This window comes from Streptopelia decaocto (assembly GCF_964273445.1).
Source record: "Streptopelia decaocto genome assembly, chromosome: 1".
Taxonomy (NCBI): Eukaryota; Metazoa; Chordata; class Aves; order Columbiformes; family Columbidae; genus Streptopelia; species Streptopelia decaocto.
The window spans coordinates 76,575,029-76,588,668 of NC_138663.1; the positions used below are offsets into that span (position 1 = coordinate 76,575,029).

The 13,640-nt window shown below is 40.2% G+C and overlaps 1 protein-coding gene across 2 annotated transcripts in view; it reads left to right on the plus strand.

The window, feature by feature from the left end:
- The first annotated feature begins 3,128 nt into the window (after positions 1–3,128).
- Positions 3,129–13,640, plus strand: part of LOC309435740 (GTPase KRas) — a 53,494-nt gene continuing 42,982 nt past the window's right edge. Inside the window, exons 1-4 of one of the 2 annotated variants that reach the window (XM_082044407.1) lie at positions 3,129–3,387; positions 4,464–4,586; positions 10,768–10,946; positions 12,991–13,150. In XM_082044407.1, coding sequence (XP_081900533.1) covers positions 4,476–4,586; positions 10,768–10,946; positions 12,991–13,150 — 450 coding nt within the window. In that variant the 5' untranslated portion in view covers positions 3,129–3,387; positions 4,464–4,475. The remainder of the gene's footprint in view (positions 3,388–4,463; positions 4,587–10,767; positions 10,947–12,990; positions 13,151–13,640) is intronic. The other variant, XM_082044406.1, reaches the window with a different exon arrangement.

A 13,640-nucleotide genomic window follows, 5' to 3' on the forward strand; every position in this document is an offset into this window, starting at 1 on the left:
CATGGCCAGGACTGAACGTATATTGCGGGTTATCTCACAACATATTAATCACTGCTGGCCATACTGGCTAGGGACCCTGGGCCTATCTATGTGCGACAGAAAAGTTCTCTTTACTAATATTCCTAATACACGTCAGGCAAACTTGGAATTTGCACAAACCCACTTATCTTCCTGTAGCAACTCTGCATTGGCTTTGCATCTGCTTTGCATAGAGTTCAATGCCAGGAAAAGCCACGGGAAAATTAACTCTTGTCTCAGCTTGTCTGACACTCTCTGTTACAGGGAAAACTTACTATTTATCTTGAGACTGGAGCTGTATTTTACATTTCCTCCCTGCGCCCCCCTCACAACTGTTGATGGGTGGTGAAAGCTCACGTATTCTCGAAGTTAAAATGTATAATACTTAGGATTGGGCAAATCTGAGTAGTGTAAATATGTGGCTGATGGGATTATACTTGCCCTAGTACTTGGTATCATAAGCGAAGCATCTTGTCAGAGTTAGGAGCTGTGACTGGTGGTTTGCCCTCAAAGATCTATATCCACCGAGGATCCAGGACTGGAATATTTTAATGCAAATGTGCAGAAGCCTTTGAATTGATGAATGTGCTTTAACCTAAGAAAAATATTTAGCTCTAGCACACAGAGGTGTTTTGGGATTTGAGAATGTGCATCTGTTTTGCCTGCGTTCAGAATTCCCTTTGCAAATTGCACTGAAGAAAAATAACTGAAATTAAGTCAATAACTCATAGACCAGCATTTCCACAAAATCTAGGAGGTTTTGCATTGCTTGTCCCAACTTTTCAACAGCTTTCATATCAATGCAGTGTATGGATTGGCACTTAATATTTTTGATCAACTCATTTATTTCAGCTTATTTTCAAACCATTTCACACATGAACCTGAAAAGGCATGTCTAAACACAGTCTAATTAAAGGAAACAACAATTTCAAAATAGACATTTATAAACAAATCTGTTCACACAAAAAATGAAAACAAAAAATCAAGTTTTGCATTCTGCTTTTTCCAGAATCCTAACAATTCATTTTCCCTCCCAGCGATATGCAAAATGATTGTTTGCACATTTCATGGAGATCATATGGAGATGGGATGATTCAAGCTGTCATCAGGACCTGAAGTTTTCAGAGAAGGTTCTACCAAAGGCAGCAGCTCTCCGGATACTCTTCTGATCCCAGCTGTGACTGTGTGGGTTTAAAGATGAACAGCTTCTCCCCATATAAAGCCCTGCAGATGAGAACAAACCATCCAAGCTGTTTGTGGAACACCAGCACTATGTGCAGAACTGGGCAAGTTTTCCTGTTACGCAGTCATTTTCCCACTGCATTAGGAAGAACCACAACACTCAAATAGTTTTCCTAGGGGGAGCAAAACACAAAAGTGAGATCCAGCTATCCTAAAATTGCTGATCAGGGCGTTTACCTCAGTTACCGAACATCTGCATTCAAATCCTTTCTTTGCCTCTTTCACACCACAGATGGGAATGTGGGTTTCCCACATCCCAGGCTTGTGGTTTTACCACCAGGCTACTTGTTCTTTGAAAGCAGGTCTTTCTTTTGGTTTTTACATCTGCTCATGTGAGGCAGCTTACTTGATAAGCAAACTGAATCACTCAATTTTAACTCTAATTTGCAAGATGATTTCATGTTACACCATCACACGTATTTTTGTGAGTCTTTTTTTTATTGAGGCTGTTGGGAAATAACCTAATAACATTTTTCACAGAAATGACCAGGTTAGTAACAACTAAATCCCTGGGAGAAGTGGGGGTCACAAAGAGTTTCCTGATTTAATTTTCTCTGTAGTTTATGGTGGTATATACCCTCCCACTGTATACAGAAGCACCCACAGGAGTCCACGGGACTTTTGTCACTGATTTCAGTGACAGAAACTACTAATTTCAAGAATACAAGAATTCTGATCTTTTGCAGTCTCTGCCTGAACCAACACCATTTTCACACAACAGCTCTAAGAGGTGTTTGTTGCCCACCCCAGTCTTAACACGTTATCACAAGGGTGTAGTGCTGAACACCACCACAGCGGCTTGAGCTTATTTATGTGAATTAATCACGGGAACACACTTCCTAAATGAGACAGCGTAGTCCCAGAGGGTTAATGCTTTCAATGATCTGCTGAGTACCGCCCAAAAACAGAGCCCCTTAGATGCACACTGAAAGGCAAGGAGCTGGAAGTTGTCACAGGCAGTTGCATAGAACAAAGCTCCAGCCTCTTTAAATTAAGATTCTTGCACACCAGATGCATAGACACGACATGTTTATTTCTGACCCTCCAATACAAAGAGAGAAAACAAAGCTGGCCAAATTAATCCCTCGCATGGGCCGCTCGACACCACTGGAGTTACCCTCGGAATAATCTTCATTAGGAATAAGGTTCGCTCCCTTTGGCCGAGACCTGGCGACGTGTTTCAAAGAAACTGCTTGGGGTGACATTATCATACATTCATTGACACATTGGAGTCTTTTGTTTACAGGGAATTACGTTTTTGACCTTTTAGTAAGGAAAAAGGCTTCGCTATGCAATTGTTAACTTGCTTCCTAAAAAAAAAACAAAAACAACAACACCCTTGTTTATTAACAGAGCATCCCAGTAGTTATAATAATAACAACAAAACCTTGCGCTTCATTTTGAAACGAGCGAAACTTTAAGGCGCGCCCGAAGTTTCCCAGCAATTCCACAAGGCCTCTGCTGACACCTTTGTGACCAGCTACGGATAAAAACGTTGGGGTTTTTTGTTTGTTTTGCTTTGTTTTGTTTTTGTTTGTTCGGGGGTTTTGTTGTTGTTGTTTTTCTTAATGTTTTTTTTTTACGTTTAGCACGTAATGCGTCCCCTCACGGCGGCCGCTCAGCGCGTTCCCCTCACAACCCGCTCCGCGGAGCCGCGGCGGCTACGGGGAGGGGGGAATGGTGATGAAGCGCTGGAATTGTGCTTGTTTCCCTTCGCCACACTCGGGCACACCGCCCCTCGGCCAGGCGTCCCCTCACGCCGCCACCGAGCCCCCGGTGCCCGTAATGAGCGGCCGCAATCCTCGTCCCTCCCCCTCCTCCCGCCGCGACGCCTCAACCGCCCGCGGCCGCGGGCGGTTGAGGCGTCGCGGCGGGAGGAGGGGGAGGAGGCGGAGAAGGGCGGGGCCGGGGCTGCCGCAAAGGGGAGCGCGGAGCGCATCGATCACCCCCGTCCGTCCGTCCATCCATCCATCCGCCCTCTCGGCGCTCGGCTCCCTCGGCAGCTCCAGCCCTTCCCGTCCCCCGCCATTTCAGACCGGGACGGAAAGGGACGCGGAGCGGCCGCCGCGGCGGGGCGGGCAAGGGAGGCGCCGGCGTGCTCCCGCGGCCCGCTGCAGCGCCTGGCAGGTACCCGCCTCTCCCTACTCCCCGCTCAACCGGAGCGAACCGCCGCGCTTGCTTTCTTCCTTCCCTCCCTGCCTTTCCCTTCGAGGTGGGGCAGGGGTAAAGCGGAGCCGCGGAGGGTGGAAGAAACACCGGCGGTTGGGCGGGAAGGGTGGGCCGCCCCGCTCCGTGTCCCGCTGCCGCCCTGCCCCGCTTCCCCTGCGCCGGCATCCCCCGGAGCAGCCTCCGCCGGCCCCGCCGCCGTCCTTCCCCGCGGCGCGGGCGGTGGCTCGGCGGCCTCGGGAGGGGGCGGTGGGACAGGTGGCCAACGCCCTCCGGGAGCCCGGCAGCGTCTGCCGAATCACACCCGCGCCCCCCCCCCCCCCTTTTTTTTTTCTTCTTAATATATGTATATTTTTAATTTATTTTTTTTTAATTCCCAAACGGTTACAACCGCCGTGCGCGGGGCTGGAAAGTTTGGGCGGCCCGGCCGCGCCGCTGCCTCCAGGCTGAGGGGAGCCGGGGGGGGGGTGCAGCGGCGCCTCGGGGGAGGTGGGTGAGGGGTCTGGGGGGCGGTCGCATTGAGCTCGCCCTGCCTGGCAAACAAAAAAAAAAAAAAATAAAACCAATTATAAATTGTGTCGGCGAACCCGTCGGGTGAAGCGGCGGGCGCAGCCGCGCCTGTCCCATCGCGGGCGTTTGCAGCAAACGGGTGTGTGTTGGAAGCCGGGGGGCGCTCGGTTCGGTGCCGGTTTCCCAGAGAGTAATCCGGGCTGCCTCCCGGAGCCAGAAAGCAGCGGAGAAGAAAATCTTCGCTCTGCAAGAAATACTCTTTGACCTTTTCCAGAATTTAACGTATAGTTGCTTTTTCATCTCTTTGTAATGGGAACCTTTCAGCTTAGTGCCCAAGCTACATTCCCTATGTATAATTTTATTAGAGAAATAGCATTCCCTCATAGCTTTTTTGTCTTGTCTTTCAGGGAGGGAGTTCCTTTCCGGTAATAGTAAAGGAACGTGATACTGAATGAAAATGCACCAGCAGCATCCTCGTTAGTTGGAACCTGACTCTTTCTGCTTAATGTTGGTTTCTTTGTCATCAGGTCTGCTAAAAAATGACAGAATATAAACTTGTTGTCGTTGGAGCTGGTGGCGTAGGCAAGAGCGCCTTGACAATACAGTTAATTCAGAATCACTTTGTGGATGAATATGACCCTACAATAGAGGTAAACAATTTCATCTTATACTTCTTGTGATTAGAGATGATCAGTAAAAATGGTAGTTGTTTGCTTCTGGACAGTTATCACAAAAAACATAGAACAATGCTTCATATTAAAAAGAATGCAAAGGTAATGGTCAGCATTGGAGAGAAAATTGCTGTGCGTCTTCATCTGGCTGTGGAACAACAGTTACTGTAAAAAATTAACAATTTTGATCAGTTGAAGTGTAGTGTTATTTGCCGTGTTTCACTGGCCGTTTTGGATGCATGTTTTTGGGATCTTGGTGGCAAGGTATTTGCCAAACTCACTTCAGAATGTTTGGCACAGTCCTCCATGGCTTTGCATGCAATCTCTTAAATGCGACTTTCCCTTCTGATATCAAGAAGGGAAATTTGTAGTTCTGAAATGTACGCGTCAAGCTTTCTCAGCTCCTATCATTCGGATCTGTTTCACATGGTGAGAAATGTGTTCTGGAATGTTATGGTGCAGAATGCAAAAATTTGGAGCCTGATTTATTTTTGTTTCTTTTTAAATAGGCCAGTGCCTGTTTCTGTATCTAGAAAAAAAAAAGTTATGAGAGAGCTACTGTAGTGGATTCTTTGAAACACAAGGCACAGTTCCTCAAAATTTGAAATTGTATTTAAGCTATAAAAGTTGTGATATTTTAAAGGTTTTTAATGAGCAAGCAAGCTCTACTTTTTAAATACAAGAAAAATACCAGTGTTGTCTGAAGTCTCATGTGGATCTTTGGATTTAATAACCTCAGACTGTATAAAAGGAGAACTGACACTATAGTTTACCCAAGATTTTTACGTTCCCAGCATTGAACCTCTGTATCTTCTGATTTCATTTATATGTTTGTATTCCAAGCTTACTTGAAGGAATCACAAGTGTTTAGGCTTAAAATGTTGACTTGGAAAAGAGCTGTGTAGTCATTTTTAGGTAGACCAAAGGGGCACAAGCCAGTGCCCTGAGGTGGTAGCAAGGTGCCTCACTTCATTGAAGCTCGGGCCTGAGTTACCGTGCCCCAGAGAGAGATGGGTCGGCTTGAGTTCACCTTCCTGTGCCTGTGTGTCCTCCTGTCTCTCCATTGCTTGGCTAAGTACCCTCATGTATGCTTGTAGGAGATTTTGTGAATGGACCTATGGAGAAAGGAAGAGTGTTTTGATTTGTACTAGGAGAGCAGGTCTACTACAATGTGAAATCTTAAAACAACAGCAACCCAGAACATGCTTAAAAAACAGGAAATGCACACACAGAACTGGTTGAGGGGGACAAGCAACATGGGATCTTAATTTTTCCTGCAAAAGGAACCTAGGGGGATGTTGGCCTTTGTAGCGCTTGTTCATAATCATCTCTGTTTCTCTTAGGTTAGAGTTATGTTTATGTGTTACAAAAAGTGCTGTGGAGTTTCTGTGTTAAAGTTGTCATACAAAGCCAGAACTGTGTAAGCAATTTAGGAACACAAAAACATGAATGCCTGTATTCCTAAATCACTTGGGGCATTTTGCTGATCAACAACCTGTGCATTTTGAGGAATACCAAATATATTTTAATGTAAAATAATAAATTGAAAATACAGCCCCTTATAGAAGAACCTAAAATCCCAGAACTCTGGCTTTTACTTGGTAGTGTGCAGGGTTACTGTAGCATTGTGGTATGGTCCAGAATCAATGTTTTCCCGAAAGAAAGAAGCCTTTAACCTAGTGGGCTTTACCAGCATCAACAACTTGTTGCATACAACAAATTTAATCTTCTGCAACTCCTACAAGTTCTTGTCTGAGCACTAGTTACCATTTTTTGTCTTGTAAATTCTGAGACCTTGAGGATGGAGACTGTACCTTCCTACTGTGTGGTGAATCACCTTGTGTGCGCACCGTGCTGTGGAATAATTGTGTAGGTAAGCTTGTAGGGAAGAAATAATTCAGTTATAATAGGGGTGGTCTGTGATTTGGGGTGGCAAACATTCCAGCGAATGGGCTTGAAATTGGTTTTAAATGCTTCAGTCTTTGCCTGGGCGAAATCCCATTGGGTTGAGAGGGGTTGCTGGACTGTACTTCCTGAGAGATGCAATTGTGGTGGTGGGGGCTGATCAAAGAACAATAGCTGCAGAGTGTTTTTTGTGCAGTATGAGCAAATAAGGATAAAGTTGCTTTGACTGGTAAATAATGGCGGTTCAGTAGTGTCACTGCTATTGTTTCTCACTTACTACTGTTTCTTTGGTTGCCATATGGCTGTTGCCAAAATACTAATTTTCCCTTGCAGATAAATAATCAGGCTAAATATTTTGTGGTAGACAGGGAAAAGAGTTCAGTGTTTGTTTTCTGTAGTGGATTCCATAACTACACCGTTATTGAATAGTTTTATATCTTTCCTGTGATTAACAAAATTAAACTCAACACTTCTAAAATTCTCCTGTTGAGATGACATGATGCAGTTGAAAAGGGGGAAAAATACATTACTTAATCACAGATACATTTACAACGTTAATCTTGTTGCACTTTTCAGTGGAATAGACTTAATGGTTCAACAAATAACTTGTTTGGAAAATGTCAGATTTCATGGCCTGCTTGAGTATTTTATTTACTTATATCTGAGCACAGCAGATGAGAAGGGGCGATGGGAGGAATTAAAATGAGTGCATGTTTGGGTGGCTGCTGTTATTCAAATATGCATACTTCCTATGTGTTTCACGATTTCGTATCTTATTTGAAGTAGATGTCCAAGCATAGATTTATAGCCAAGCATTTTTAAGTTGTTTTGTTTTTTAACTGTATGTACAGTAACCCTTGTAAATCTGGCCTAATACACAGAACAGTTGGACTAGTGCCCTCTACTGGTCGAGGTTTGTTAAGTCTTTATTTACAATACCTTGTGTGAGAACCTAATTTTAAAATTTTATTTTATATTTTAAGCTTCAGCATGCCCTAGTGCTAAATATATGTCATCTTTTAAATGTCTTAGAGAAAGAGCAGCCACCTTTGTTGCCCGTCAGAGGTTTTTTAATTGGATTAGCAAAATCCCTTGACTGATTTAGGAATACTGATATTTAAGTCTGTCTTCTGAAATGACCTACACACCTGTGAAACTTCCACCACTACTTAGCAATAGCATAGTCCTAGTAGCTGTGATATTTTTTTATTAAATCACTGGTATACTGGATTATTACAAAATAATAATTACTTGCTTAGTTGGGATTTATTAAGCAGTGGTTTTGTTTGTTTTTTTAAGATAAATTTCATATATAGTGTATAGCTCAGATTTCCTACCAAATTTTCTTATCAGTGCTTGTGAACAGATGGAATTATTACTGCTTTAGCATAATGCTGATTTTTATGGCCTGTGAAAGGCCAATAAAAGCAGGTTAAGTGATTAATGAAATAAAAAAAAATTATATGGATATGCTGAGTCTGTATACTGGGGAAAAATTGCAAATTCGTATTTGGAGTTGGGTACTACTTCCAAATTGAATTCTAGTTTGCATTTGGTTTGTACTTAATAGTGTTACACTGGAAATTTTTTCATTGTTTCTTCATTGCGTTAATTACTGCAAATCTTCCAATGTGCAGTAAAGCTACTGGATTTTTATAAATTATTACATTTATAGATTAAAGGTTGTTTTTTTTCCTTGTTGAAGGGGGACCCTGGCCATTTGGGTTCTGCAACTGTATTTTGAAGCAGAAGTGCCCCAAGTACAATAGTGGCATAACTTTTATTTTTGGTAGATCCTGCATTCTGTTTTGCAGGACTTGATAATTTTTACAGTATGGTAACATGTAAATAAGGAAGTATTATCTTGGGTATGTTTACACTGCTTTTTACCATGATGGCACAAGGGTCCCAGGAGCCTGAGCTTTCAATGCGGTTCTTCAGTTTTCTTTCCTACAGTGACAAATGTGATTGCAGGTTTGATATTTTTGGGGCAGGGGGTGGCATAAAAGCAAAGTGTTTATTATTTCAGTAGCTTGGAAGGAAATCATAAGCTTGAATTTTCTTTTCCACCTCTTTCTTTTCTTTCTGCCTCAAATCTCCTTTCTGGTTACTTCTTTCTAGAAGTGGGCAAAACAAATATCTCAAAGCATTCCTTCTTGTACCTGTGCTGTGCTTTACGCTGCTGCGCTTTAGCTGTTGCATCTTTGCTACTACTGATAATATGGTAGGCATGCTAAAGCCAGCAGTTCTTGAAAGTGATGGGTTTTTGCCTCTTGAAAACTATTTTCTTTAATGAAAATTACTTAAAGCTTTTGTTCAGAGCTCAGTAGAGGGGAATTTCTTTTCCTTTGAAGTGCTAAGATGTAAAGGAATAACACAGGCTTTTCAAGAACTGTTTTTTATATTTTTATAGTAGCAGTCAAATTGCAAGAAGAAAAAAAAATGGAAGCTTGTAAATATGCCTAGTATAATGCTAGAAGTTCTACTAGTACTTCACTGTGAACTGTGATAAAGGTATCATAGGACATGGGGGTCCTGCTATTGAATTGAAATGAAGATTTGGAGGGGGGGGTGTGTGTTGTTGTTTTTTTGTTTTGTTTTTTTTTTTAAGCAATGAAATGGAATATTAACATTATTTTAAAACACACTGGAGCTTGTGTATTTGTCTCAGCTGTATCAATATTTAAACATGGCTTATATATTTATGAAGTCACCCACTTCTTATTTGAACACGGAATTGGCACTTCTGTGAAACGAATATTTCCAAAATCATGTTGGAAGTAAACTTTTATCTTTAATGTAAACAGTCAATATTGTTTTACCTAATACTGTTAAATTCATCCATGTTCAAGATAAATGTGAGATTGCAGGGTTTGGGTAGTTTAAGATACTGATTCCATACAGCTATCTACTTCTTGGTTTTTAGCTCGAGCAACAGGAAAGAAGCTTTGTAAATGCTTCCTACTTTGTAAAAGTAGGAAGAGATAGAGTGCACAGGAGTAGGTATACTGTGCCTTAAAATGGGTACAAAGGAACGAAGGTCATTTTGAATTAATCTTGAAGTTGGATAGAATTGCAACTTTAATTCTTTAATTCCCTTCCTAGGACCTTAGGTTCACTTCTGTATAGTGTTAAAAAGAACAATAGCAATATTGTGTTAATCTCTAGCTAAAGGATCTGAAAGGTAATACCAGGGGTTTGTGTTTATACCTTTTTTTTCGTTACAAATACTGTTTACTGAGGATAGCTTCATGGCACTGCTCAATGACCTATTTTTAAAGCTTATTGATACGGTTTTATTTTGAATATACAGATGTTTATAGAAAATAGTTATTGGGAAATTAATGCATATGTTCTTACCACTAAAACTGTATACTCATAAAAGCCTAGCACCAAAAAGAGTTGTAAATAAACATTAATATCTTGTTGCTTGGGACTTTGTACAGATTTTAGCCACTTGAATTAGTGACCTGCAAACTTTGAATTGATAGTGTTGAAATAATTTGTTCCAACAACTCTATGAACCAACTTGTCAGGGCTTTTATGTGACTTTGTGTTGGTCTGTTGTGGCTAAAAAGCTCAAACTTCAAATAACTCAATTTCAGTAACAAATGTCGTGCACCTGCTTAGGCATACAAAATAGATTTTTATGTCCCAAAAACTGAAGACTTTTTATACTTCATTTTCTTTTCAGTGGCTTAGATTTTTTTTTGAGTTGTCATACTTGTGAACTCTTTCTGTGTCATTATTTTGTATATTGTTGTGGCACAACACTTTTGTAAACATCCATAGAATGAAGGTCAAATCTTACTTAAAAGAAAAAGGTAAATTGAGTGATCTTAAACAATGTCAGACCTTCTAAAATGAGGATTACAAGTTTGTTTAGTTCTTCTGTTAACAGATACAAAGGGGAGATGGTTTTGATCTGAATCAAATTTGTACTTTTTGTCCTCTTGTGCAAAATAAGAACAGTCTTTTTCTGGCTATGTGTGTGCACAGGTACTGTTACTCACTGAAGATTCAGAATAAGGATAATAACCTGTACTTTCAGTGCTCTTTCCACTTGTGGATTGCTGTATACACATAATACAGGACACTATCCCTACTGTCATTTGTCAATCTGTAAAGCTGGATTTTTAAGTTTTTTCAGTCATGTTCGATTGCTAGTAAAAAACGTTATCTCCTGAGTTATAGGTACTTGAAATCTTACTTGTTTGTGTTTAACCAAGATTTGGTGTTTTTTTTCTTTTCTTAGGATTCCTACAGGAAGCAAGTAGTAATTGATGGAGAAACCTGTCTCTTGGATATTCTTGATACAGCAGGTCAAGAAGAGTACAGTGCAATGAGGGACCAATATATGAGAACAGGGGAAGGCTTCCTGTGTGTATTTGCTATAAACAATACAAAGTCTTTTGAAGATATTCACCATTATAGGTTTGTACCTTGAAAGAAAATTGACTAACTCTTTTATTAGGTGGATAGATTGCTTGCTCTTCCACTAGGTAATAAAATGTTTTCTTCTGAAATACCATCTAAGGGGAAATTTGCAAATTAGCAATATTACAACTTATTTGTGCACCTGTAGGTCTTGAATTTTGGGTAATCTGAAAATCTGCCTTGTTCACCCATTAGGCAGACAAAATATCTGAAAGCTCTTCTGGTATAAACTAATGTCACTTAGTATTTCTGCCTATTCATAGAAAAGACTTATCTAAAGGCCACCTCTTCCCGTTCCATAGATAAAATTTTGTGCTAAGATGGAAAAACTTATGCAATTGAAATTGTATAGACAATAATGTCCGTTATTAGTTTTTGTTCTAGGGGTGGAAATACCTGTGAAGTGTTACTGGAAGTGTAGCATGTGTGAATCCTGACACCTAAGAAGGGCAGACAGACAAAATCGGAGCTCCAGGATGACTGCTAAAACCCAACGTCTTAGTTTCTTCCTATTCTCTCTTTTAAAATAATTAGTTAAAAGTTTCAACTTACTTTCTTTGTCAGCTACACAAATACAGAAATAGAAGCAGTCTCTGGTGATTACCGTACCAAATCATTTCTAACTTAGATTACTTTTATACTGAATTCTCCTGGGGTATTCTGTTAGAAAGCAATGCAAATCCCACCAAAGATCACTGAATGTAGCAGCATCAGTTAAAGATTAGTCCCAAACACATAATGTTAAGCTCTTCATACTTAGGCATTTATAATGCTGTCAGATCTCTGTTGCTGTAGGGTGGAGGAGTGTTTTGGTATCAGTATTACCCACAAACCCAACATGTACTTATAAGCTGAAGTTGCATCATTTTTGTTGTGAACAGCAAGTTACAGTTCTTCATTTAAGGTGGGAAACTGTGGCAGTTCACTGTAGTTGAAGTCAGGAGGTGCAACCGCCCTGATCACAGAGTTTCATTTTTTTCATTTTTCATTTAATTGTGTCGTGTGCTTGTGTGAGTAGCTAAACGGGTAGATGCCTAACTACAGAAATAGTTTCCTGCAGCAGCTATGGGGTCAGAGGAGTACTGCTGCAAATTGGGGGCCAAGAAAAACTTGAACTTCTCTTCATTATCTAACCAGATCATTATAAATGGGTTTCCTCTGGTTGTAGAGGAAAAGGGGACAAAGGTAAGATAAATGTCAGTGTAAGGGGAAGAAGGAACATGGCAGTTTTTATGTGGAATCTGTGTTTTTAAAGAGAGAGTTGCAGAGGAGGGCCTTCTCAGTTTGGCAAAGAATGTTGTGAGTTGAGTGCTGGAGTTTTTACTGTGCATTCACACACCTGTGGGTGGCCTTGCAGACTGAAGCTGAAGGCTCACAAATAAATAACTGAAAACAGCGACTATATTAACTACGGAACATACTGCTGGGTTATTGGGGAAGGCAAAAGTAGTGAAATTAATGATTGTTACTTAGGATTCTTGACTAGTACATCTAACTAGTATTTTAAGATGCTTTCTAATTAGTGTTTCAAAGGACTCCTTTAACAAATTTATCTTTGTAGAGAACCAGACCAGTGGTCTTCAAAGTTTAAAAACCCCTGTCTAAATGCAGGGTCTATAATGCTGTTTTTAATTAAAAAAAAAAAAAAATCCCAACCCCACCAAACCAAAATCAAGACAGTATTTTATCTTAGCAAATTAATTGAGTATTACGAGTGCTGAGTATGAGAGATAAGTAGTAAGATTTATATCAGAGCTTCTTAGGCTTGTTCTGTAAACATTCTGTAATGACATCAGAATCTATAGTAATTGGGAAAATATAAATTTTTTTTTTTCTTTAAATAAGGTGAGAAACCTGATGGTGACAGGATTAGTCCATTTATTTTTCATGGCTTTTAATAGTGTATGTGCAGTAAATTAACATAAAGAATGATGTTGGAATCTGATAATTTAATTTTGTTTAGTTGTTTTAAAATTTACTGTATAAACTGTCAATACCTGTTAAATAAAATGCCTTTTTTTTTTTGTTGTTGTCTTTTTAGGGAACAAATAAAGAGAGTTAAAGACTCTGAAGATGTCCCAATGGTGCTAGTAGGAAACAAATGTGATTTGCCTTCCAGAACAGTAGATACAAAACAAGCTCAGGATTTAGCAAGAAGTTATGGAATTCCTTTCATAGAAACATCAGCAAAAACAAGACAGGTAAAGCTCAAAACTTACCAGATATAATTGTAGAACTCTTATGTGAATTCTCATAATGTTAGTTATTCAGGGCATTGACAGCTGCTTGGTCATATCAATAGATAGGTTTCTCCAGAGTAGAAAGTCTAGCAGTGTCTCTGTCAACTCACCGACAACTGGTAATTGTTTATTAATGAGTGATTTGCTTCAGTTGCGCAAACTCAAAAGAATGAGACCTGGCCTGTTAGTACTCTCCACTGCAGACAATTTTAGCCTTCTGAAGGTTGTGATAGGTTTTAATAAAATTAAAAGCACTTTTACTTAGAAAAGGCTTTTATTCTCAGCAATAGGATTAAGCAGGCAAACAGCTAATTAGCTCATTCTGTATTTTCATTAATAACAATTTTCTTTGAAGCATTGATTCAGCATTAGTGGGACATGCTTGATAGACCTTTCTGTAGCTAAGCAATTGACCATAACTCTTTTTTTGAAATTACTGGATTAATTCCTT